This window comes from Sapajus apella, unplaced genomic scaffold, assembly GCF_009761245.1.
Source record: "Sapajus apella isolate SASKATOON/1434 unplaced genomic scaffold, GSC_monkey_1.0 scaffold10, whole genome shotgun sequence".
In the NCBI taxonomy this organism is placed as follows: Eukaryota; Metazoa; Chordata; class Mammalia; order Primates; family Cebidae; genus Sapajus; species Sapajus apella.
Window position 1 is genome coordinate 37,199,171 of NW_022436950.1, and position 27,372 is coordinate 37,226,542.

The 27,372-nt window shown below is 44.8% G+C and overlaps 1 protein-coding gene across 1 annotated transcript in view; it reads right to left on the reverse strand.

Annotated features, from left to right (window-relative positions):
• Positions 1 to 27,372, reverse strand: part of KIAA2012 (KIAA2012 ortholog) — a 127,858-nt gene that overhangs the window by 44,267 nt on the left and 56,219 nt on the right. The window contains exon 12 of the mRNA XM_032278637.1: positions 15,678 to 15,754. Coding sequence (XP_032134528.1) covers positions 15,678 to 15,754 — 77 coding nt within the window. The remainder of the gene's footprint in view (positions 1 to 15,677; positions 15,755 to 27,372) is intronic.

Below are 27,372 nucleotides of genomic sequence, written 5' to 3' on the forward strand. Positions count from 1 at the left end.
CGCCCGGCCTTGAAGACTCCTTTTTAATGAGATCTTTTTGATTCTTCTATAGCTTCCATGAATGGTTATCAAATCTGCTTTGCAGCAAATATGGTTACAGCAAGATTCCAGTTTATTTCCAAGGTAACAAAATTGAATTTGATGTCTTAGGAAGACTGATTGGAACAAATGTATCAGAGAGAGAAGGAAGAATGGGCTAACAGAGGAGTTTGGGAGGCCCCAGGTGCTCTCTGAGCTTCTGGGCCATGCAAAGGGTGTTGTGTTTCAGGATACCGCAGGGTTGGACCTGAAGCTGCCCTCCAACCCATGCCCCACACTGCAACCTGGGTGCTCCTTCCAAGATACACACTGGACCATATCACTTCTCTGCTTGAAACCTTCAAAAGCAGGTTTTGTCCTCAGGATGAAGGCCAATCAGCTTACAAGGTTTATAAGCCCTTTCTGCCTGGCCCTGGATGATCTCTCCTGCTTCATTCAGTCATTCAACAAATATTTATTGGGTGCCTTTTCTATGCCAGGCAGAGCAGACAGGGCAGTGCCCAAAGGGACGAAAGTCTCCATCCTCATGAAGAGTACACATCCATTCCACTGAAAGGGAAGACAGAATCAACAAGGAACTGGAACGTAAGTACCTGTGAAGGTGGATTGTGTTAGGGAGAAAAAGAAAACACAAAGTGGGCTAAGGGAATAGCTGGGGATGGAAGTGGAGGCTGCAGTTTTAAGTAGGGAGTCAAGGAAGGTCCCATGAAAAAGCAATGACTGAGCAAAGCTCTGAAGATGGTGAGGGAGGATTCTAGGGCCTATCTGCATGAAGTGTTTACTTCATGATGGGAATAGCAGTGCAGAGGGCCACATGGACACCAGCCCTTGAGCTCCCGGAGCAAGGCCTTTGCATATATCCTTCCCTCTCCCCTTTTTGACTCTTTTTCATCCTTAAGGTCTGGCTTCCCTGTGCCCATGACCTCCCAGAGCATGAGCACCTTCCACCATTGCCCACAATAATTGCTCAGGCTTGTGCAGCCATCTCTCCTCCCCCTCTAGACTGGAAGCCGTCTGAAGGCAGGAACCATGGCTGTTCCATTCCCATTGTCCCAGCAGTTTCTGACTCAGGGTCTGGAAATGAACACACACTTGATACATATTTGCTGAACAAAAGAGTAAGTAACAGGTTATGGCCCATTTCAGTGCAAAGTCAGGTGCTTGGGTAGTTTTTCATTTATCCATTAAACTGATATTTATCAAATGCCTACTATATGTCAGCACACATAAGAAAGATGATGCTTTTAGGTAGTGACTAGTCTGTGAAGACAATGCAATGGTGCTAGGAGGGAGGGCAATGAGAAGCGGGTGACCACTTGCTTTGGGTGATCAGGGGAGGCCTTTCTGAGGAGGTGACATTTGAGCAGAGCCCTGGATGACAAGCTGGAGCCAGCCCTGGATGGATCTATATTTAGCAATCAGGGTAGCTGATATCTCTGTGGTCTGATTATTTATTTATTTATTATTATTATTTTTAGACAGATTCTTGCCTTGTCGCCAAGGCTGGAGTGCAGTGGTGGGATCTCAGCTCACTGTAACTTCTGCCTCCTGGGTTCAAGTGATTCTCCTGCCTCAGTCTCCTGAGTAGCTTGGGATTATAGGTGTGTGCCACCATGCCCGGCTAATTTTTGTATTTTTAGTAGAGATGGAGTTTTGCCATGTTGGCCAGGGTGGTCTTGAACTCCTGACCTCAGATGATCCACCGACCTTGGCCTCTCAAAGTCCTGGGATTTATAGGCGTGAGCCACTGTGCCTGGCCTGTAGTCTGATTACTTAGAGGTAAGCAGGGGATCTTTGAAAAGGAAAGCGGAATTCCTGATAGGCCTGTCTGTCCTAGCCTTCTGGGCTCCATCCCTGGCTCTGTGAGGTACCCCTCTGTTTTCTGAGAGGTAGAGCAATCACAACCGACACGTGCAGCTCTTGGGTATGCTGAGAGCAAAGGCAAGAATAAATAGTGATCAGGAGTCAAGGTCTCTAAAGGTATAGGAGGAAGAAGAAAACACAAGGTTAAATGGAAGGGAAGGAAAGCGGCAGAACGGAAGAAAGCAGAGATGCCTGAAGGTTTTTGTTTCTTTTCTGTGAACACTTTGGTGGAGATGATTAAAAAACTAATGGAATGACCGGATGTGGTGGCTTATGCCTATAATCCCAGCATTCTGGGAGGCGGAGGTGGGTAGATCGCTTGAGGCCAGCAGTTTAAGACCAGCCTGGTCAACACAGCAAAACCCATTTCTACTAAAAATACAAAAATTAGCCAGGCATGGTGGTGCACACCTGTGGTCACAGCTACTTGGGAGTATGAGGTATGAGAATTGCTTGAACCTGGGAGGTGGAGGTTGCAGTGAGCCGAGATCGTGTCACTGTACTCCAGCCTGGGCACAGAGTGAGACTGTCTTAAAAAAAAAAAAAAAACACCAAAAAAACAACAAAACAAAACAAAACAAACAAACAAACAAACAAAAAACTGTTGGAATGGTGAAATGTTTAGCAGAAAAACAGAACCCATCCCTTCACCTATATTGTACTGTAAATACTTTAATATTTTTATGTTCTGCTAAAAACACCTGGAAGCCTTTCTCTTCAGTAAATGAGGCAATAAAGATTAACGAGTTAATTTGGTAAAGCTGATTTGAATTGCACAGAAGGCATTGCATAAGTACTTGGCATTTAAAAAGTTATCTGACATTTAAAAGGAGATGGCTGTTAATGAATTCAAGAGCTAATCTTACACTCTGACAGAGTGAGCCATGGAAAATCCAGGATTATTATCTTGCTGTAAACACAATGTGATTCAGTTGAGCTATCAAAAAAAAAAAAAAAAAGCTGTCGGTTGTGTACAAATATCTAGACTCACACACATATATAATATAGCAAAACTTAAAGAGAACATCCAGGAAAATTACAGACACGTCTTACTATTTCCTTCCTTACTCTTGGATTATAATATCTGAGCCACAGATCCAAGGAGAAACCCTTCTTCCCAGTGATTTTTCCTCTTCCTTTCAGCTGGTGTATTTTAAAGGGTTACTACCCTTTAAAATGGGTTGGCTCTCCAAACAGACCTTGGAACATCTAACATTAAGAAGGAGACAAAATTCTAAACCCAAGTGGCTGCATCTCCAGTCCTGGGTCCCACAGAGCCACCAGAGATAAGGATCTGTCCTGTGGGTGTCCCTCAGGCCGTCCTCATTACCTCTCCCACTTCTTTCTAATTGGGGTTCCCCATCTTTGTAGCTGCGGCTTAATGGCTCCAAGAAGAGCGACTGTCCCTCATTAAGGAGGCTGCAACACTCTCGCTGTCTAACTGCCTCCCACGCAGCTCACAACTTCATTCTGGCGGAGAGCAAGCTGCCAAGAGGCTCCGGGAACCTGTGGGCAAGCTGAGCTGGAGGAAGAAACAGAAGGGAGGAGGGCCTTTGTAACCAAGATCTGAAATGTGCTGGGGAACACACCCTGCCATTATCTTCATGCTTGAAGAGCGGGTGGGGGGACTGAAACCCTTAGGTGGTCTCTCGAGTGGCCACATCAAACCTCTGTGCACACAGGGCCTTTGTCCCCTCCTGTGAGTAAACACAAAGAAGAGTCAGTCCCTCCTCTGACCCCCGGGCTCCCCTTCTTGGCTAATAGTCTGACTCCTCTTGGTGGCTCTGAGTTCTGGGGGCACAGAGAGAGCTGAGAGATTTAGTTCCTGGGGGTAGGGGGGAAGGAGGCTGGGACCCTGAGCTTCCCTGTCCTCCCTCCCCCTGCTAGGGTAGGGGAACCAAATCCTGGAAAGGGCCCTTCTGCAGGAGCAAGGGAGCTGGCAACTTTCCTCGTGTTTGGCCTTCCGGCCCTGTTGTTCCTTGCCCACGGCAGCCTACGGACCTAAAATCGAGCAGCAGGGATGGGGCCATTGGTGGGGCTGAGTGTGCCTGGGACTCCCTGGGCTCCCTGAGATGGGGCTGCCTAGAGAGGAGATCCCGGTGGGCCGGGCATTGTACACACTGTTAATCCCAGGCTGACTCGGAGGACACCCTCCGTGTGGCAAGGCCAACCTCCCCGGCTACCCCCAAGGTCCTCACTCTGAGGTTCTGTCTTTGTCTAGGTTTCCCTGGCTGGAAGGCAGGAGGCCTCCAGTGTGCAGGGGGTCAGACGGATGCCCAGGATCTTAGCTCAGCAACCCTGCCTGCCTACAGAGCCTCTTTCTGAGGAGCAGCAGAACCCCCAGCCACAGCGGCCTTCCACCCACACATATGTGCCCAGCAGTCCAGCGCCTGTCACCTGGGTTCATCCTGCTCGTCCTGGCCACCTGAGGTTCGGGTCCACTTTTTACATTCTACAGGCAATTTGATGCTGGTGAAATGGGCTGAGTGGGGTGTTTTGCGAGGGCTCCACAAGTAGGCATGATGGAGACAAAATTAGTTTGTTGGCCAAAGAAGAGCTTTCTTGTCCTCCTGTCAGAAATTTTGGTCTTCATCTATTTATTTATTTTTTTTAGATGGAGTTTTGCTCTTGTTGCCCAGGCTGGAGGGCAGTGGCACGATCTCGGCTCACCATAACTTCCGCCTCCTGGGTTCAAGTGATTCTCCTGCCTTGGCCTCCTGAGTGGCTAATATTACAGGCATGTGCCACGATGCCCAGCTAATTTTGTATTTTTAGTAGAGTGGGGTTTCTCCATATTGGTCAGGCTGGTCTTGAACTCCTGACCTCAGGTGATCCGCTCGTTTTTGGCCTCCCAAAGTGCTGGGATTACAGGCATGAGCCACCGTGCCTGGCCGGTCTTCATCCATTTTTTAATGTCCTCGACTCTATAGAAGGAGATTTTACATCCTCCTGAGTGTTTAGCAAATTAGCCGAACAGTTGGCAAACATGAGACTTGGATGAGAAACATGGCAACATCCAATCTTGGCTTTTGTGAGGGGCTCATTTCATGACTGGCTAAGTCATGAATCTTTCTGTGCCTCAGCTTCCCTACTTAGAAAATGGGGCTAAGCTCATTGTTATCTCCCAGGACATTTTGAATAATGAAACTCTGGACACCTTCATTCCAGGGCTTCTACTATCTGGAAGGAAATCTTATCCATGAGTTCTAATTGATACTGTCTTCAACATAATTATGTGCTTTGTTGATGTAACAGAATCACTGTTTATCTGGCTTAGCAGAAGCTGGAGGAAAAAAATTTCAAGCCAAAATAGTGATCTCTTCTGCCCCAAGGGGAGTAGAAACCAGCTTTTTCTGTGAGGGGGTGGGTAGCTGTATTCAGGCTGGAACTGTGCCTTTGTTTGAGAGGTGCCACATTCTATTTTAGACTGGGAAATGGGAGGTCGGGGGGTGAAAGGTAAGAAATCTGAACAACCCCCCAGCTCCTTCCAACTCAAAACTTGAACTCAACAGGGTGTGACTTCCTTGTTTTGTTGGGTCTGGTGGGACTTTTCCAATCTGACAACCGACAGACAGGGAATCTCAACTTGCAAAATGATTCCACTGTGAAAAGGTCATTTTTAAGTCAGTTGATTTTTACTGGGGAAAAAAATGGTGTTTTGATTCCCAGACTCGCCCATAAAAGTTGATCTAACCCAAAGTCAGCTGGACTATGGAGGCGAGGTAGTCCCGGTCATGTGGGACAGCAGAAGCCTGTAAGAAGAGAAGGAAAATTGTCCTTTCTTTTTCTTTCCTGGCCCTCCACACTTTCCTGACTCCCTCCCCTCCACTAGGGTCTTCTGTCTTCTGATGTCTAAATTTTGCAGCCCTGTGCTGTGGGCCTTGGGGTCCTGCCGACACAATGCTCCTGGCCCCCAAATTCCCTGCCTCCCCTCTGCTTCAGGCCTTCAGCTGTGCTCCCTTAGGTATGGGGGGAAGCAATTAAAATTAACTTTCACAAGGAAATATGAGGAGCCCAAAATAATCTCTAATAGTTAGAATTTTAAGCAGTGAAACACAGTGAACCTTCCAGAAGGCATGGAAGATGTTTGGGAGGCTGAAAGAGGGATGCTTGAATTGGGGGTTGGGTATGGGGAAGGGAGGAATGATTGGTAGATTGACTCATAGTCCTCCTTTAAATGATTCCTTTAAATGAAGCTTTTCAAGCTTCTCCTTTTCCACGTCTAAACCCTTAGATTGTACACAAGCTCCAAGTTCTGTTCTACGATGGCTTTCAAGGCAAGGGACAGGGGAGTATAATAGTAATTATTATAATGTACCGAAGGCTGTCTGTTCCAAGCATTGGGTGAATCCCTTTCCATATGCTTCATCTAATCCTTGTTATGACCCCATCAGGGAAATATTATTACCCTATGAGGAAACTGAGTTGTATTTTTGGTATAGACAGGATTTCTCTATGTTGGTCAGGCTGGTCTCGAACTCCTGACCTCAGGTGATCCATTCCCCACCCCCCCCACAGCTTCCCAAAGTGCTGGGATTACAGGCATGAGCCACTGCGCCCAGCCTGTTTATTTTTGAGACAGAGTCTCACTCTGTCACTCAGACTGGAGTGCAGTGGTGTGATCAAGGCTCACTGCAGCCTCGACCACCCAGGCTCAAGCAATCCTCCTGCCACAGCCTCCTGAGTAGCTGGGATTACAGATATGCACCACCACACCTGGCTAATTTTTTTTTTTTTTTGAGACAGAGTTTTGTTCTTGTCGCCCAGGCTGGAGTGCAATGGCACGATCTTGGCTCACCACAGCCTCCGCTTCCTGGGTTCAAGTGATTCTCCTGTCTCAGCCTCCTGAGTAGCTGGGATTACAGGCACCTGCCACCATGCCCGGCTAATTTTGTATTTTTAGTAGAGACAGGGTTTCTCCATGTTGGTCAGACTGGTCTCAAACTCCCGATCTCAGGTGATCCACCTGCCTCAGCTTCCCAAAGTGCTGGGATTACGGGAATGAGCCACGGTGACTCGCTTATACCTGGCTAAATTTTTATAGAGATGGGATCTCACTTTGTTGCCCAGGCTGGTCTCAAACTCCTGGGCTAAAGTAAGCTTCCAGCCTTGGCATCCCAAAGTGCTGGGATTACAGGTGTGAGCCACTGCTCCTGGTCTAGAAGTTGGGGTTTAAATGCAGCTTTATTGGATTCCCAAACGACTAGGCCTCTTTGAGAGTGCAGTTCATGTGTGAATGGGGCCCTATTAATCCTGACATCTATTTCCTTATCTGTAAACTGGGATAATAAGTGTACCAACTACATGGGGATGTTGTAAGGATGAGATGATCCTAAACCCTGTGCATAGCAACACTCAAACACATTGGCTGTTATTACATTTAAAAAGACCCTCTCAGCAAGGTGGGTGGCTCACTCACTTTGTAATGCCAGCACTTTGGGAGGCTGAGGTGGGTGGATTACCCGAGGTCAGGAGTTCAGGACCAGCCTAGCCAACATGGTGAAACCCAACTCTACCAAAACTACAAAAATTAGCCTGGCATGGTGGCCGGGTGCCTGTAATCCCAGATGCTTGGGAGACTGAGGCAGAAGAATGGATTGAACCCAGGAGGCAGAGGTTGCATTGAGCCGAGATTGTGCTACTGGACTCCAGCCTGGACAACAGAGCGAGACTCCATCTTAAAAAAAAAGACCCTTTCAAGATAACAGGGAGATAATTGTTAAAGCTTGTGATAGGTACGTGGAGGCTCATCATACTATTCTTTCTGCTTTTACATATGTTTGACATTTTCCATGATATAAAGAAAAAAGGAAAGGGAATTAACTAGGCAGACATTATGTGTCACTAGCAGCCAAGACATCAATTAATACAGACTTATTGGAATAAATGACAGTTGCAGGGAAAATTCAACAAATAAAAGCCTTGATTTTGTAATTAAAAACAAACCACTCTCAGGAAATTAGCCTTAAATTGTCTACGGTGTTTTGGGGCAGACAAAGTAATCCTGTGGGCAAGGTTGAACCAGATGAAGTTTGCTTAGATCTTCAAAAAGCCTTTGAATCAAGTTCCACAACCAAAGCTATTTACAAAACCAGAGGTGGTGGGGGGGGGGGGGGGGGGAGAGAAAAAGAGCGAGAGAGAGAGAGAGAAGGGAGAGTGAGCACAGGCATGGAACTAAGTGAACTGTTGCAATGTCTTGGAAAACAGAGCCGACTTTAGAAACAAGAAACAAAGACAGGGTAGGGAGTTAAGAGTGTGTCTCTTGATGGGGAAATGGAGAAAGCGAATTATCTTAGGCATCAGTGCGGAGACCAATCTTACTTGCCTGCCTCACAGAGATCTCTAAGAAGGATGCCTAGTGACATCCCCAAGTGTGCACATGACCCAAAGCTTTTCCAGAGAAGGAAAAACCAAATCATAATGACCAATAGCAGGAAATGCCTAGATTTTGTGAATTGTGAGGTAAGTATCAGTTGAACTTCCATCTCATTATCACTGAAAATACAAGTGCAATCTCTAAATCTTAGAGGAGATGGCATTTTTCCATCCAGAACATGGACCTAAATGTTACTGACAGATTCATTTGTTAATGTTTATTTATATAGCGATAGTGTCTCACTTTTTTGCCCTGGCTCGTTTGGAACTCCTGGTTTCAAGTGATCCCCCCACCTCGGCCTCCCAAAGTGCTGGGCTTACAGGCGTGAGCCACCATACCCAGCCTGTTGATTTATTTATGAGTGGCTCTCATGTACCAGGAACTGTGCCAGACACAAGGAATACAAAGGCTGATAACAGCCTTAAACAGAAGGCAGGGTAGGGTATGGCTTAGAAGGCCTCTGAAATAAAAGGTTACCTTTGTACCCTTGTACAAAACATAGTGTGTCTACAGGTGGTTTATTTCGTGTGTGTGTGTGTGTGTGTGTGTGTGTGTGTGTGTGTGTGTATATGTGTTGTTTCTGGTCCTGAAAGAGGAGAGCTGACGGGGATATGAACACCATCTGTGAAACCAGCAAGGAAACAGATTGGGTAAACATAGGTTTATTCAAACCAAATCATGGTGTGCTAGAATTACAGGTTACTCTTTGAAATCCAAAAAAGGTAAACGTAGGATACATAAGATCAAATATGAATTTATACTGTTGTAAACTGATGAAACCTGAGCTCAAGAGATAGTATAGGTTGAAACAGGAGTGGAAAAAGGGATGTAACACCAATTTAACAGGATTTTTAGGATCCTACCCAAGCTGTAAGCCCCACAAAGCAACAAAACAACACCCAAGAGAAGGTATGTGAGAAAGGAAGTTTGTTCTCCCCAGCTTGGAAACAGTTTATACAAAGGGAGAAAAGTGACAATGGGAAAACTGGTGAGATCCTTTCTTTCTTATTTGAAACAAACAGATTCAGTCATTTTGGGGAAATCTAATTAAGGTTTTGAGCTCGTACTTTGATACTCTTTACTGAAAACCTCTGCCCCAACACCTCTATAAACAAGCGGGCTCAGCGCTTTTCCCAGGCTTACATAGATGGATCTGGATGGATGAGCGTTTTATGGTCTGCATCCCAATTTTTCAGAAAGATGAATTCATTGTCCCCCAAAGTCTGGGGTTAGAGGGATAAAATGCCAAAAAGGGATTGAGATCCTTAAGAAGAAAATGCCAAGGATTCTATTCAATAATCTAATAAAAACCTGATTAATGTTAAATATTTTAAACAAATGATAATTAGCTAAAAATAATGGTGCTATGGTGTTGACCCCTGCTCAGTTTACTGTATACTTGTCATATACTCTGAGTCTTAGATTATTTTATACAAGACTTGACTAAAACCAGCTCTCCTCATGATCAATCTTTCCTTCTTATAGGGATAATTCAGAAAAAGGCAAAACAATGAAAAAAAAAAAAAGACCAGGAAAACAAAGTAAAAAACAAAATATCCCTCAATTTCAAGTTAGCATGATTGCACTTTTTAAAATGCATTATTTGCAAGTCTTTTCCTTATAGATACTTTTTTAAAAAACATAATTGCAGTCATGGTAGACTTATTTTGATTTCCACTTTAAAAATGTTAAATTAGGCTGGGCAAGGTGGGTCATGCCTGTAATCCTTGCATTTTGGGAGGCTGAGGTGGGTGGATTGCCTGGGCTCAGGAGTTTGAGATCAGCCTGGACAACACGACGAAACCCTGTCTCTACTAAAATAAAAAAAAAAAAATGTAACCCCAGTTACTTGGGAGGCTGAGGCAGGAGAATTGCTTGAACTCGGGAGGCGGAGGTTGCAGTGAGCTGAGATGGCGCCATTGCACTCCAGCCTGGGCAACAGAGTGAGACCCCACCCTTAAAAAAAAAAAAAAGTTAAATCAGTGGTTCTCAACTGGAGGCGATTTTGCTCCCCAGTGGACATTTATCAGGATCTGGAAACATTTTTGATTGTCACAACTGGGGAGGGACACTGCTTAACATCCTACGTCAACGGGAAAGTTCCCACAACAAAGACCGTCTGGTCCAAAATGTCAACGATGTTGCCTGTGTTAAACATTAATATTAAATTTCAGTTTCTGATACGAACGATCATCCTTTTTTAATGCTGGAATTAAACCTTTCACCAAGGGTGAAACTGCCATTGCAAAATTATAACTGAGACGCTGAAAGAGATCTGACCTAACCAACTCCATCTTGACTGTAACCTCCAGGCTGTCCTCTTTCATTCCTGCGTGTAGGCTGAACTAACTTTGGGATAAACTCAGTTTATAGTTTAGCTTTGCAACAAAGACAGTAACAGCCCTTTCCCAAAACAAACTCCCTTCCTACCTGGGAAGTAGACTGTCTTCGCAGGACTAACAAATTCGCCACAAAATTAGAAATTACGGTTTTGGAGTCATGTGGCTGGAGGCCACAAGATTCTAAACCTCCCCAAAATTATTTCTCTGATGTTAGACCCTTAGGCTGTTTCCAGTTTTTCTCAATTTTTTTTTTTTGAGACTGAGTTTTGTTCTTGTTGTCCAGCCTGGAGTGCAATGGCACGATCTTGGCTCACTGCAACCTCTGCCTTCCAGGTTCAAGCAATTCTCCTGCCTCAGCTTCCCAAGTAGCTGAGATTACAGACGGCTGCCACCATACCTGGCTAGTTTTTGTATTTTTAGTAGAGGCAGGGTTTCACCATGTTGGCCAGGCTGGTCTCAAACTCCTGACCTAGTGATCCACCCACCCTGGCCTCCCAAAGTGGTAGTTTTTCTCTATTATAGATAATGCTGCAAAGGACATCTTCACTGACTTTTTTTTTTTTTTCCATTGAATTATTTCCTTAGGATAAATTCCCAGGAGTCAGAAATACATAATCAATGGATATTTTATGTTTTTCATGTTTCATGAGTTATATTGCCATTTTGCTTTACAAAGCGATTGAACCAAGACTGTGATTCACCAGAAGCATATATTAGTTTTACCAAAACCCTGGCAGCCCTGGGTGTTACCATTTAAAAAGAGTAAGAGGAGGTACAGATCTCAGATATAAGATGGTACTTACAGTTTGCCTCAATATGCATTTAAATTGCTAATCAAGATGAATAATTTTTTCGCATTTATTTTCTGTTACTCCTTTATGGATATGAATTGTTTCTATCTTTTGCTTATTTTTCTCATTATGGTTCTCAATGTTTTTCTTTCAAAATTGCAGGTAATCTTTACTGAGTGTAGATAGTAATGTTAAAGTTAATGAAATTATTTTACTTTTTTTTTCAGTTTTACTTTCTCCTATCACTGTCTAGCTATGTTAATATTTCCTCCTGAAATTTTCGTTTATAATTTTAATACTCTTTTTAGGTGCTGGTCACCTTACCCAACCTGCGGCCTCTACACAGAGAGGCCTTGGGGGAGAGGAAAAGCTTCTCCCGCGATTGATGTCAGTGGCCCGCCGAGGTAAGAGCAATACTCAGTCTCTGAAGGTATCCCAGAAACTAATTTCCCTTAATCAAATGAAGGGCCTTAGGAGGAGCCACGAGGCAGAAATGAAAATAAATCTGAAGGAGAATACCAAATTCTGTGAGGAGTTTGAAAGACCTGCATTAAAAAAGGGCACCGTACCTTTAGGACTTCAGCACTGGCGATGCTCCATATGCAGTTATTAATATGCAAAAAATGCCTTCATAAATACTTGATTCTGTTCACAGTGGGGAAGCAGTTCATTTGAAAGAGGAAATGGGAACTTGGAGTTGAAACATGTCTGCTTGTCTCCTTTTTCTTTTTTCATTGCTCTCTTTTCATCTCCACATTTCCCCTTGTAGTTTTCTTCCCCCCTCCCCCCACCCACTCACCCCCTCTTCCAACTCCTAGGAAGTTGCTGATGTCAGTTGCTACTCTCGTTTCTTTTGATGGATTCACCGCTGAGGCCCCGCTCCTCGGGTCAGGTGTGGAAGGGGTGCCTTGGGAGCCGTTCCCACTATTTGCCATCCTCATCGTGTGTTGGAGGAAGGAGCCTAACCCTTTCTGCTCCCACTGCAGCGCGAACAGCCTCCGAAGAGACAAGGTGACGGCTCTCCCATCGCCGCGGTAGGGCCTCCGGAGAAGCCTCCAGCTCAGGAAACCATCACCCCAGCCTCTGCAGAGCACGGCCTGGCTTTCTCCCCAACCCACACGCCAGAGATTGTTTTCCAAATCTAGGTCTGCAACTTCTTATTAGAGGGTGGTAATACCAGAATATCCACCTTTGGCATGTCTTCCCCTCTCTCAGCTAGCGCTGTGATAAAAGTACAAGTCTTTCATGTGACTGAACCCCTAATCGGGTCTGATCCCGAGGAAGGGAAGGAGTGGGAAGTCAGTGGGGGAACTGATGGAAAGGAACGGCTGCTAAGATCAGTATTGTGGTGTCCTCTGCTTCAGGGTGGGAAAGGCCACAGGGGAAGGAATCCCCTGGATTGCCAGTGGCCCATCAAGGTAGGGAACTGAAGTCGGCTGGGCAGAAATTTGTTCCTAAATGTGTTTCAGATGCTTTATAATAAACATGAAATTAGTCATTGCCTTGGAGTAGGCCGAGGAAGTAGTTAAAACTGAAGTCAGTGATTAATCTAGTAAGAGGCCATTAGCCTTGAGAAGTGAGCCGGGGTGCAGGGGGCCAGGAAGTCACTCCCACCTCCCTCCCACCCTGTTTTCTCTGTGTTTGGGGCTGGTGGGGTCCCTAGACTTCTCCTCAGATGCCCTTTCTTTTCAGGGTTGCTTGTAAAGGAATTGGGACTACTGCATCTTGGACAAACCAACGGGTTCTGATGGGAGCCACCCACCAGAGGCAGGCGCAAGGGCTTCTCAGCCAGCTGACTTTCCACAGCCTTGCAGGGGATAAGAGTTTAAAACTCCTTGCTCTGGTGTTCCTTTTCCTGACTACATAGTTAATAATTCAGCCTAGGATTTAATTTGACATGTTGAGCCCCTCTTTTTTTTTTTTTTAGATGGAGTCTTGCTCTGTTGCCCAGGCTGGAGTGCAGTGGTATGATCTTGGCTCACCACAACCTCCACCTCCCGGGTTCAGGCCATTCTCCTGCCTCAGCCCCCCCAAGTAGCTGCTATTACAGATGCGCCCGCCACCACGCCCAGCTAATTTTTGTATTTTTAGTAGAGATGGGGTTTCACCATGTTGGCCAAGCTGGTCTTGAACTTCTGACCTCGAGCTCTGCCTATCTCAACCTCCCAAAGTGCTGGGATTATAGGTGTGAGCCACTGTGCCTGGCTGAGCCCCTCTTTCATTGCAGGTGATAGTGGGTCTTATGGAACAGAACTGTGGGGCTGTGTGAATTTGGAGTGTGTTTGGGGTAGGTGAGGCCTTTGCATGGTCTTTGGGGTTGCAGAATTATCAAAATATACTATATCATGTTTTCCTTAGTCACAGACTCTTTAAAAAACTCTGTTTCTAGATCCCTTATATGGGATGTCTGCAAAGTGGGCATTTAAAAAATGCAAATGTTGATTTTGCAGCTGCTTGGAAGCTGGGAGGAGCTGCTCAGCTGTGTTTCACCTCAGCGGAGGCCTGACCCAGGCCTGGGGTTGTCACAGAGAGTTCAAGTCCCACCTCAGAGCCCAGCTCAGGCATGCAGATGAAAGCAAACATGTTTCTCTGTTTCTTTTCTTTCTTTCTTTTTTTTTTTTTTGAGACAGAGTCTTGCTCTGTCACCCAGGCTAGAGTACAGTGGCGCAATCTTGGCTCATTGTAACCTCTGCTTCCCAGGTTCAAGCAATTCTGCCTCAGCCTCCTGAGTAGCTGGGATTACAGGTGCCTACCACCACGCCTAGCTAATTTTTGTATTTTCAGTAAAGACGGGATTTCACCATGTTGGCCAGGCTGGTCTCAAACTCCTGACCTCGCGATCCACCTGCCTCGGCCTCCCAAAGTGCTGGGATTACAGGTGTGAGCCACTGTGCCTGGCCGCAAACATGTTTCTATTATCATTATATATAGTGAGTGCTGGGGAAGAAGGGAAATCCAGGCCATGGCAGGAAGGAAGGTGTAGAGAATGGAGAAATCAAGATCACAGCCCGGAGGTGTCAGCAGGGTGAGACCTGCGAGGCCCCTGGAGCTGCGTGTGCTGCCTCTGCGTCAGATTTTCTGAGGCCCTAGGAATTCCCCTGAGTTGCCTCTCTAGAGAGAATTTGAAGACAGTTCCAGCTTCAAAGCTTCCATGGAAGGAGCAAACTTATAAATATTTGTGAACATATGTCCTTGAACCACTAATAGATATTCTTTTTTTTTTTTTTGAGACGGGGTCTCGCTTTGTCACTCAGATTGGAGTGCCACAGCATGATCTAAGCTCACTGCAACCTCCACCTTCTGGGTTCAAACAATTTTCTTGCCTTAGCCTCCCAAGTAGCTGGGAGCACAGGTACCTGCCACCATCCCCGGTTAATTTTTGTATTTTTAGTAGAGATAGGGTTTTACCATGTTGTACAGGCTGGTCTTGAACTCCTGACCTCAGGAGATCTGCCTGCCTCAGCCTCCCATAGTGCTGGGATTACAGGCCTGAGCTGATGTGAGTGTGAGCCACCTCGACCTGCCTGCTAATAGAAATTTTTTCTTTTTTTTGAGATGGAGTCTCGCTTTGTTGCCTAGGCTGGAGTGCAGGGGTGTGATCTCAGCTCACTGCAACCTCCGCCTCCCAGGCTCAAGCAATTCTCCTGCCTTAGCCTCCTAAGTAGCTGGGATTACAAGTGCGTGCCACCACGCCTGGCTAATTTGTTTTTGTATTTTCAGTGGAGATGGGGTTTCACCATGTTGGTCAGGCTGGTCTCGAACGGCTGACGTCAGGTTATCTACCCACCTCAGCCTCCCAAAGTGTTGGGATTACAGGCGTGAGCCACTGCGACCGTCCTGCTAATAGAAATTCTTAATTTATCCAGATGAAGCACCATCCTCCTTTCTTTATGATTACCCTTGCACTTTTTTCATCTTAATTGCTAATTTTTATCTGTATTACGAATGAAAATTAGTGCCTACTGCCTCATTGAATGCCACCTTTTTATGTTCCCTTATTCCCTTTTTGACTTTGCAGAAGTCAGGGAAAGGCCTATTCAGCTTATTCACACACAAATAAAGAGCTAAATGATACGGTCCAAGTTAAGACTTTCCAAGGAGTAAAGGAGCCCCTGTGATTTCAGAGTCTACTTGTCTCATTTTACTGATTAGGCAAATGAGGACCAGAGAGCTAAAGAGTCTCACCTAGGGCTACACAGCAAGCTGAGACAAGAACCCAAGAGTTGTGACTCCCAATGCCATCCTCATTCAGAGTCAATACTGTACCTGCTTCTCTGTTGTTTGGGTCAACGGTGAGGCTTCATAAAGATTCATGTGAAGATCGGCTCTAGTTTCAGTGTCTGCTATAGTGAAAATCAAAGAGGAACAAAGATCAAGGTGGTCAGATCTGGATCTCATGACTTTTTATATATACCATACACACACCTAGTTCATATGTGTGTAAGATTATAAGCACATATACAGCCATGGCATTCATAATTTACTCACCAAATAACACCTGTAACCTCTATAGGCATAGTCTAAACACCATGTTAAATATAGCTTTAAGACCTTATATTCAAATAGATATTATTCTTGTTTTGGTTGCTCTTTAAAAGAACAAAAGTGAATTTTTTATGCTATTAAAATTCAGATAAAGCTGAAATTAAAAAGGAAATATTGATGGAAAAAAATCTGCTGATGCTGTTGAGTATAAATTTTGTATGACTGCACTTCACTGAAGTAGGAACATGCTTCTGCAAACTTCCAAATAGATCAGAGACTTCCCTTTTCTCTTATAACGTGGCCGGGCAAGAGGAGAGGTGGAAGCATGAATCAAACAAAGGCAAAGGCCAAAGTGGGGCTGGAGGGAGTAGACTAACAGAAGCCATGGAAACCGTGGAGCCTGCCGGGAAGCAGCGGACACCAGCGCGGGGCTGCGGTGTGATGCCCATGTCTCCCCTCCGTGGCTGTTGTTACCACTGTTCTCTAGAGGTGTGGCAGCTGAGGCTCAGAAGGCACAGTAACCCACTCAAGGTTGTACAATTAGTGAGGTTTTTGAGTGAGGATTTCCCTCTAAGACTGCCCTACTCTAAAACTCCATAGTGCAAAAGGATAGGTTTTATTTTGCTTTTCTTTTTTTTCCTTTAAGAAAGTAAATTTGGTCAGGTGTGGTGGCTCATGCCGGTAATCCCAGCACGTTGGAAGGCAGATGTGGGCAGATCACTTGAGGCCAGGAGTTTGAGACTAGCCTGGCCAACATGGTGAAATCCCATCTCTACTAATAATACCAAAATTAGTGAGATGTGTGTGGTGCATGCCTGTAGTCACAGCTACACAGTAGGCTGAGGCAGGAGAATGCTTGAACCTGGGAGAGGTTGCAGTGAGCTGAGGTCGTGCCACTGCACTTCAGCCTGGGTGACAGAGCGGGACTCCATCTCAAAAAATAAAGTAAGTTTAATATTCTAAAGGTATGTTTACCTGAGGAACAGAGTTAGCTAAGCACATGGCTCTATTGACAAGGATTTTAGTCTCTTCTGCACAACTCCAGGCACGCTTGAAACTGGGAGTTCACAGTTCTGTGATAAACATTTCTGCCACTCTTCTATGGGACCGGTGTCCAGCAAAAAGTTCTTTCCATACTAGGTACTCATAAGTAGCTCTTTTAGGAGCCAATGGCTGTATACGACCCTGTCTCTTTGTCTTTTTGACCTTGACTCTACTCATTATTTGTGGGCTTGACCTTCCCATTTCTGTTGTTTCTCAGCTATCTTCTTCTGTCTTTGAAAATGACTTTTGCACAGATTTAGAACATTTCTTAGGATGGTATGGTGGTGCATGCCTGTAATCCCAGTTACTCAGGAGGCTGAGGCACAAGAATCACTTGAACCAGGGAGGTAGAGGTTGTATTGAGCCAAGATTGCACCACTGCTCTCCAGCCTTAGGTGATAGAGTGAGACTGTGTCTCAAAAAAAAAAAAAAAATTTTTTTTTAAATTTAAATCAGCTTGGGGGAAACTGAGGCCCTGAAAGTGTTTTCATTCAATTGGCTGATGGCCGCACCTTGAAATAACACAAGACCAGGGCACAGAACCCAGATGTCCTGACTTAGTGTCTTGCACTTTCTGCTCCACGTCACACCGCCTCCCATTAGCCTCACTGAGCTTGCCACATCACAGCTGCTTGGCCATGATCCACCCGCAGGACAAATCCAGCCCAGCAGAATTGTGTTGTGATGAGGTTCACTTCACTGTGGCTTGGAAGGAACCATGGGCCTCTTAGAAATGAAACTTATAAATTCTAATGCATAAGGAAAGTTCTTGCAACACCAGGAGAATGAATCAGTCAGCCAGAGTTCAAGAAATGTAAACACATTTTTAGATAGGAGACTGAAAAATCACTTAGGACTTTTCCATCTCTTGGGTCAAGACCTTGGTAATTTGCTGAGGTCCAAGCTATCAAGGAGGAGACACAACTCAAGCTGCATTCCAGGGAGATAGAGCAGTGGGGGTGGTAAAACCTTCTTTCAGATCTATCCCTGTTATCAAGTCAAAGAAACTGATTAACCCATCGACCAACCAGGCAACTGGCCGAAAACAAAGGCTTGGTTCTTTTTTCTCGTTCAGAATCTGGTGTGCACATTCCGTTTTTTACAGTTTATACAGACTATAGACTACACAACTTCCAGGCATGCCCGAAACTGGGAGTTCACAGTCTTTCTGTGATGAACATTTCTGACACTAAAGAGATAAACAGAAAACACATTCCTTCCTTGGCTGCCCACCATCAGGCCTTAGCAGATTTTCAGATGCTAGCATTAATCTAACCACAGGCTTTTAGTGAGGAGATAGCATTCCCACCAGATAATCAGGCAGTTTTAGAGATGACCCTTTCTAGATGGGGGTCTCATCCCAAGCCTGTTTTGCCTTTTTCAAATCATGGCATCCTTCACCAAACACTCAAAACTTGAAAAGTAGGAAAGGGCATCTGATTCTAGTTTGGAATATGGCTCCTTAACATTTCCTTCTATTTAAATCTGTGTTGGCTATGTTTAATTCCCAAGTTGTTGTTTGTTGTTTTCAGTAAAAATGAAACATAGTTGGCCCCAGGCGCGGTGTCTCACCTCTGTAATCCCAGCACTTTGGGAGGCCAAAGTGAGTGGATCACTTGAGGTCAGGAGATTGAGACTAGCTTGGTCAACATGGCAAAACCCCATCTCTACTAAAAATACAATTAGCCAGGCATGGTGGCAGCCACCTGTAATCCCAGCTACTTGGGAGGCTGAGGCAGGAGAACTGCTTGAACCCGGGAGGCAGAGGTTGCAATGAGCTGAGATGGTGCTATTGCACTCAAGCCTGGGCAACAAGAGCGAAACTCTGTCTGAAAAAAAAAATAATAAAAAGAAAAGAAACATAGTCATATTTATTCCCATTGTTTCAGGTTGCCTTGGTATGGACCTTCTTTTGGACCCTATCTGGTGTCAAAGTAGAGATCAACTTCAAAGAGTCACCTTACTAGGCCAGGTGGACCACCTGGCTCCTTCCTAGATGTATGTCAGCGTTTGAGAAAGATTCTCACACTCGTAGGGTCCAAAGTGGCCAAATATCCAGTGGTTACAAGGGCAGTAGCTGTTGGAGGTGCTGGCAGGAGCTTCTGTAAATCTGTTTAGGGTCTTTGTCTACGTATACCATTTCTGAGGCATGAGCACCCTTTGTGGCTAACATGCTGTCATGAAATACACCCCATAACTTGCAATGTTTCGTCACCATGGAGGGGATATATCCATTGCCAAACAGGTCTTAGAAATCACCTTTGCCTTCTCATAGCTTTGCACAGGGACTTGCTGGGCCCAACAGGAACCAATGGGAGAAGGCCTGAAAGTCAGCCTCAGTCCCTTCATAGTTTTGTGTTTTTTTGGTCACAAATGGAAAATGCAAATGCAAATTCCAGATTATTAAAAAAAAATTCTCCTCAGTATAAACTTAACCATAAAAGGAAGGATAATTTTGGTCCTGCTGACCTTTCCTTAAGAATATCTAAAAATGCTTTATTTTATATGATGTGACTCAAGACGCCTATGACCTATAGAGTGTTTGTAGTGTTATTATAAATTTTGAGTCTGTTTGTTTAATGCAGGACACCAAGACCCAAGATGGCCTTTTCGTATTGTCATTATCAAATTCTTAGGACAAGATTTAAGACCCTGTTTATGCTACATTTTCACATTAAATCTTCCCGAACGAGGAGGAGGGTGAGATGGGCGTATGGAATAGTTGCTGGAGACCTGAATAAGTCTCCAGGCGAAAGACATCCCCCTGGGAGCTCCAGCTAGGGAGTCAAGTAGACAGATCTAGAAAATATGAGTCAGTCTGAATTTAAATATGGAAGTACACAGTAAAGGCAAGGGCAATATTTTTCTTCCAATTTGGGATAACCGTCCTTTTACTTATATCTTTTTAGATTAAGGCTAGCTAAGTCTCAAGGGTCTGGCTTTAGCTTTGGGAACACCAATCTTGCTCAAAAGTTCATAAATTATTTTTTATGGAAAGGTCTAAAGGCACATGGCAGTTTACCAAGCCCAGAATGAAAGCCTAGCTAGAGGACTGAATTTAAATTCAAGTTGCGTAACAACAAAATGTCAACCACACTAGAAACCCTCCAATCAGGAGACATCACGGGATTAATAAAGATATCTATGTGTAGGAAAGGAATTTAAAAAAAGGCTGAAGGTGGAACTGCATACAAAACAGCAAGCAAATGTCATTTACATGGTGGTCTCTGTTTCCCAGAAAACATATTTACGTATATTTTTTGAGAGGAGTCTTGCTGTGCTGCCCAGGCTGGGGTGTAGTGGTGCAATCTTGGCTCACTGCAACCTCTGCCTCCTGGTTCAAGAGATGCTCCCTTCCTCAGCCTCCTGAGTAACTGGGATTACAGGTGTGTGTCACCATACCTGGCTAATTTTTGTATTTTCAGTAGAGACGGGGTTTCACCATGTTGGCCAGGCTGCTCTTAAACTCCTGACCTCAGGTGATCTGGCCTTGGCCTCCTAAAGTGCTGAGATTACAGGTGTGAGCCACTGTGCCTGGACACAAAATATTATTTTTGGTCACTTGCTCTCAAACAAATATAGATATCTGGGCCCCAGCCTCTAGTCTTATCTCCTCTATTCCATTCTCTACATAGCTGGGAGTTATTCCTATAAAATAAAAACCTGGTGATGTCAATTCTTATATAAGCAGAGTCCCACAACCATTGGCATAAATTCCTTAGCTGCTTTCTGTGGCCCTTCATGATCTGGCTCCTGCATCCATCGTGAGGTGCATTTATCATCACCCCCTCCCCTGCATGTACCATGGGGTGCAGTCACTACAAGTTGCCTAGGTTTCTCCATGCTGCCATGCTCTCTCATCTTTGTATGGTCCTTTCTCCTAGAGTATCCTGTCTTCACCACTCTGCTAGTTCCTACATATATCCTTTGAAACTCTGCTTAAGTGTCCAAAAGCCTTCTCAGCCCCCAGGCCGAGTCAATCTGTACTTGTTCATACCTTTCAACACATTCCCCCCTGTATGGATGCGGTCTCTCAACTGTATTTTTGTGCCTAGCATAGTATTTGTCACTAGACGGACAATTGGTGTTTGTTGAATTAATGAATGAGCAATATCTTTCTGCTTTGTAAAACATACTCACGGCCAGGCATGGTGACTCACCCCTATAATCCCAGCACTTTCGGAGGCTGAGGTGGGCAGATCACCTGAGCTCAGGAGTTTGAGACTAGCCTGGGCAACATGGTGAAGCCCCGTCTCTACTAAAAATACAGAAAATTACCTGGGTGTAGTGGCACGAACCTGCAATCCCAGCTACTCAGGAGGCTGAGGCAGGAGAACGGCTTGAACCTGGGAGGCAGAGGTTGCAGTGAGTTGAGATTGTACCATTGCACTTCAGCCTGGGCAACAAGAGCCAGACTCCATCTTAAAAAACTAACAAGCAAACAAACAAAACAAACCAAAAACAACATACTCGCAGATTCTTTCTGTTGAACACAGTCTGACTCTGGTGTCTACATTAATTTTCAAAGGAGGGATTATGGGGAAACCAAGACTATAGCAAAATCCTTAGGCCACAGAGAGATGTATGAAAGGAGCAGGAGAAAGAAACTAAATGGGAAAAAAAATCCTTTAGAAAAGCCTTATACTTCTTTCTTTCTTTCTTTATTTTTTATCTTATTTTATTTTTTTGAGACAGAGTCTTGCTCTGTCACACAGGCTGGAGTGCAGTGGCATGATCTTGGCTCACTGCAAACTCCACCTCCTGGGTTCAAGCAATTCTCTTGCATTAGCCCCGAGTAGCTGGGACTACAGGCACGTGCCACCATGCCTGGCTAATTTTTGTATTTTTGGTAGAGATGGGGTTTCTCCATGTTGGCCAACCTGGTCTTGAACTCCTGACCTCAAGTGATCCACCCTCCTCTGCCTCCCAAAGTGCTGGGATTATAGGTGTGAGCCATCGCACCCAGCCTCATACTTCTTTATAGTTTTGATGAGAAGACAACACACATGTCTGAAGGGTGATGAAATAGAAAATAGTATTTATGAATTACTAGTTAATGAAAGTTATAATTTTTTGATCACTGTGACAGAAGAAAATTTAATATTCCAAACTTTAATATAGGTGGAGGAATGTAATTCACACACAAAATCCCAAGATCTGTACCTGCTTTAAAATGCATTGCGCTAAGTATTACTTCACTGCTTGGGCAAGGTCCTGATCTCTTGTGCATATCATGCAATAAATGAACAGCAGATCCTGGCTACTTGGGAAGGACACATCCTGACAATTTTAAGACTCCTTAGATTTGTGAATACCCCTAGTGTGTATCTATCTGTAATAAAACTAAAGAAGAATTGAAAAAAGAGTGTTCTTCAGACTCTTAATGAGACTATAAATAAAGGATTAGAGTGATTTATTAAATGATTTTTTTGGCAGAGAACCATCACATTGTTAGGCCACTTCACTTTCTCTTACTTCCATCACAAGTCCCAGCAGTCAGCTTTTTTTTAGGGCCATTAAAAATACATGTGTGTGTATATATGTATATAAAGAGATCAATGTTCTTCTGTTTGAAAAGTAACTGCACAGGAGCTATTGCAGATGTTATAATGAATTATAGACCACAATATATGATGCTTGAGTGCTGCGAGCCTGGCTAGGCTCACTCACTAGCTTAGTGATAGTCTTCTGTCTCTCAGCCTTGCAGTATCAATCATTTGACTTCATGCCTCTGTAAAATGACAAATTGTATGGGTCCTGATGTTTTATTTATTTTTTATTTTTAATTTTTTAGAGATAGGGTCTTGCTATGTTGGCCAGCGTGGTCTTGAATTCTAGCCTCAAGTAATCCCACCCTGGCCTCCCAAAGTGCTGAGATTACAGTCATGAGCCACCACACTGTGCCAGTCCCTGACTTTTGAGGTCATTTCAAATAGTTGAAATCAACCTTCATGTCCACAAATACCCAAAGTCTACCATCTACACAATCTTTTTAGAATCCTCTCACTTTTATATGAAAATATTCATTAAAACCAAATGACCAAAAAGAAAAAATTATGAAAACTCTAGGCCAGGGGCGGTGGCTCACGCCTGTAATCCCAGCACTTTAGGAGGCTGAGGCGGGTGGATCACCTGACGTCAGGCATTCAAGATCAGCCTGGCCAACATGGTGAAACCCCATCTCTACTAAAATTGTAAAAATTAGCTGAGTGTGGTGGCGGGTGCCTAAAATCCCATCTACTTGAGGGGCTGAGGCATGAGAACCACTTGAACCTGGGAGATGGATGTTGCAATGAGCCAAGATTGTGCCACTCACTCCAGCCTTGGCAATAGAGTGAGACTCTGTTTCAAAAAACAAAATTACGAAAACTCTATAGGTGTTTCAATGAATAATGTTTTAAATTGGCCTTTGAACCCAGTTTTAGGGGGGTATCAGGTATTTTCTTTTCTTTCTTCGTTTTTAGACAAAGTTTCATTCTTGTTGCCTAGGCTGGAGTGCAATGGTGCAATCTTGGTTCACGACAACTTCCACCTCCTGGGTTCAAGCAATTCTCCTGCTTCACCTTCCCAAGTATGTGGAATTACAGGCATGTGCCACCATGTCTGGCTAATTTTGTATTTTTAGTAGATATGGGGTTTCTCCATGTTGGTCAAGCAGGTCTCGAACTCCTGACCTCAAGTGATCTGCCCACTTCAGCCTCCCAAAGTGCTGGGATTACAGGTGTGAGCCACCGCACCCAGCCCAGGTATTTCCAAAGTAGTGTTATATCTATTTCCTTAACAACAGATGGGGAATATTAAGCACAAAGTGAAAAAATGTTTTTGTTAAGGTCATTGGGCAAATCAAGGGAACAAATAAGGTTCTAAGATGTCAAAGAGGCACCCTATAAGAGGCACCCATGCTTATACGTGAAATGCATTTTCCTGCAGAGACTGTTCTGCATAGTGATTAGGTTTCTAAGTCAATCTGGAAAAAAAAAAAAGCCTATTTCACCCCTATTGTAGCTAAACTTTTTAAATCATTAAATGCTTATGATGCACTGACAGTAGGTGTGTGTTAGCAGCATATTGCCAGGTAATAGGGGTGCTGGTGGGTCCCTGCCCTTAAAAAGCTTGCAGTCTAGTGACAGAGTGTGGTACCTCACACCTGTAATCCCAGCACTTTGAGATGCCGAGGTGGGAAGATGGCTTGAGCCCAGAAGTTGGAAGCCAGTGTGGGCAACATGGTGACATCCCATCTCTACAAAAGAAAAAAAGACAGCCATGATGGCAAGCACCTGTAGTTCCAGCTATTCAGGAGGCTGAGATAGGAGGATCGCATGAGCCTGGGAAGTCGAGGCTGCAGTGAGCTGAGATCCAGCCACTGCACTCCAGTCTGGGCAACAGAGGGAGATCTGTCTCAAAAGAAAAGAAAACAAAGCTTGCGGTCTCATGGAGAGAAAAGTCTAGTAATTGGACAATGTAGTAGTGAGCGGGACTCAGTGGTTGTGAGGGGGTAAGCACGGTTCGTTGCGCGCATGTGGAGGGGGACTGTCACCCCATCGGCAGGGGGCGGGGAGGGAAGGAGGGCCAGGGGGCAGCAGAAAAGCCTTCGCCGGGAGGTCAGCTTGGGAACTAAATTGGGAAATTAAGGATTAGCAGGAGTTAGACCGGACAAGGGTAAAAGTTGGGGAATAACAGAAAGTAGAATGGTGGTTGCCAGGAGCTAAGGGAGGGGAGGAGGGGGAGTTGTTTAATGGGTATAAAGTTTCAGTTTTGCAAGATGAAAAGAGTTCTGGAGACTGGTTGCACAATAATGTGAATGTGCTTAACGCTACTGGACTGTACACTAAAATTGGTTCAGATGGCAAATTTTATGTTATGTGTATTTTATCGCAATTAAAAAATGTTGGTTAGGAGATGAGGAGCTGTGCTCCAGGAGGCAGAGGGAACAGTGCGTTCTAAAGCTTGGAAACAGGAAAGAGATTTGCATTAGTCTAAGGTCTTTTAGTTACTAGGCATAGAGGTGAGAAGGAGCAAAGCGTTCTCTCCTTTTCCTGGACCTAGAGTTGCTGCGGGGCCCCCTGTAATAGGCTGAGTTAGCCTTTGGTGCGCTGTCATTGCCCCTTCTGTACTTTTCTCCTTCCAGAGTCCCCTTCTCCACGCACCTAATGTTCCCCTGTTCATCCGTGCCCCCGGGAGCACTCCAAGTGCCAGGGATGTTTTACCCGGCGTACTTCCGGCCCGGCGTACTTAAAGCTCTACGTAGGTACTTCCGGCCGGCGCGGTGGCTCACGCCTGTAATCTTAGCACTTTGAGAGGCAGAGGGTGGTGGATTGCCTGAGCTCAGGAGTTTGAGACCAGCCTGGGCAACACAGTGAAACCCTGTTCCTACTAAAATACAAAAAATTAGCCAGGTGTGGCAGCGTGTGCCTGTAATCCCAGCTACTCCAGAGGTTGAAGCAGGAGAATCGCTTGAACCCGGGAGGCCAAAGTTACAGTGAGCCGAGATCGCGCCACTGCACTCCAGCCTGGTGACAGAGCGAGACTTTCTCTCAAAACAAAACAAAACAAAACAAAAACTCTACATACTTCCAAATTACACACCTTTATGGCCACCCCATCAGAATTTTTAGTCTCTCAGAGCAGCTGTTCTCAGCTAGGTTGCAAGAGAGTAACTATCTGATTAAATACACTTTTACTGGAGTGTGACAGACCATTCCTCTCTCAGAAGTCTCAGAATCTTAAGAGGATACTTCTTAATCCAAGGTAAGTCTTTGGTGAGATTTTAATAGTAGAATGAAGTGAAATGGTAACATTTTAGGTGCTATTAGGAAGAATATTTTGGTTTGTGGAGCTAGCATATACAACAAGCCTGTCTTGCTTGAAAATTTGTTTCAGGACTTTGAGTCTCCCAAACTGTTACTTTTTTTTTCTTCCCCCCAGCTTCTCTTCTTCTATAGTATCTCTAAAAGTTGCAAATCCTTTTAGTGTTACCCACAAAAGGGTGTGTGATGTGTGAGTAAGGGGAACTGGAGGGTGAAACAGGAGTAGGATAGAAGCCATTTGTTCGTATGGGTCATTACTAAGCAAGGACTTCCTGAAGTCTCACATATTGTCAGATGGAATTGCCCTGTTTAGACTGATGCCACTATGAACCATGCCTAGTCATAAAAATACAGTTTCCTTGGGTTCAAATCCTAACTTCACCACTTTGTGTGACCTTGGGCAAGTCACTTAGCCTCTCTGAGTCACATTGTCCTAGATGAAAAATGAAGATAACAATAGGAGTTATCTCCTGTCGTTGCTGTGGGGATGACATGAAATAATGAATGCGGCCAGGCACAGTGGCTCACGCCTGTAATCCCAGCACTTTGAGAGGCCGAGGTGGGCGAATCATGAGGTCAAGAGATGGAGACCATCCTGGTCAACATGGTGAAACCCCATCTCTACTAAAAACACAGGAAGCTGAGGCAGGAGAATCACTGAACCTGGGAGGCAGAGGTTTTAGGGAGCTGAGATTGCACCACTGCACTCCAGACTGGTGACAGAGCAAAACTGTCTCAAAAAAAAAAAAAAAAAAAAAAAGGAATAATGAATGCAAAGCACTCTGCATGATGTTTGGAATATCAGGGATATATAATAACAGTAACTGTCGCTGCCAGCACCACCATCATCATCATTTTCACCGAGGGCTCCTATTTAAGAGCTGCTCTGGCCCAATTCTAACGAATGCATGAGAATGAGCAGAAACGGTACCGAAGCTCTACCTTTGTCAGGAGGTCTGCCCAAGGAAGATGGCAAGGGGGAATACAGAGGGCCAGACTTCCAGGTATTTCTCTGCTTACAGATTTTGAGATTGGCAAGGATATGATTGTGCCTTTTCTCTTACTTTTGCCATCTCTGGCAAAACAGTCCTTCCACCCTAATTTGCCTACAGCCCTTGATCTGTGGCACTGCCTCCTGCCTGTTCCTACAGCAGCTTCCTCATGTGGGATTCATTGCCGCCCAGCCCCAAAAGAAGCAGTCAGGAAGTCCACACACATTTCTCTGTTAATCAAAGACTGTTTTTAGGAGAGAAAGTCTCCAGGTAATTATCCTTTCCTTGGTCTGAAGCAGCAGCAGCCATGTCTGTGGAGGATGAGCTACAAAGTCAACCTACACTCCCAGTGTTTGCAGATCTCTCCATGGGGGAAATGAGATAGAAAAGGAATCTGAGGAGAGGCCTGAGACCTGGCCCCAGTCCTCCATTTAAAATATAAGCCGGAGTCTTTCCCAGATCGGCTCCTAGCTCGTGGGGTGTGTACAGGCTGAGTGATGCACAACTCCAGGGGACAATGTCTGCCTCATTTTGGGAATTCTACGGTGGATAACCTGCAGAACCCATAGAACATCCGGCATATTATCCTTCCCCAGGCCAGCTAAGCACAAGCACTTGGTTCCACCCATCGTC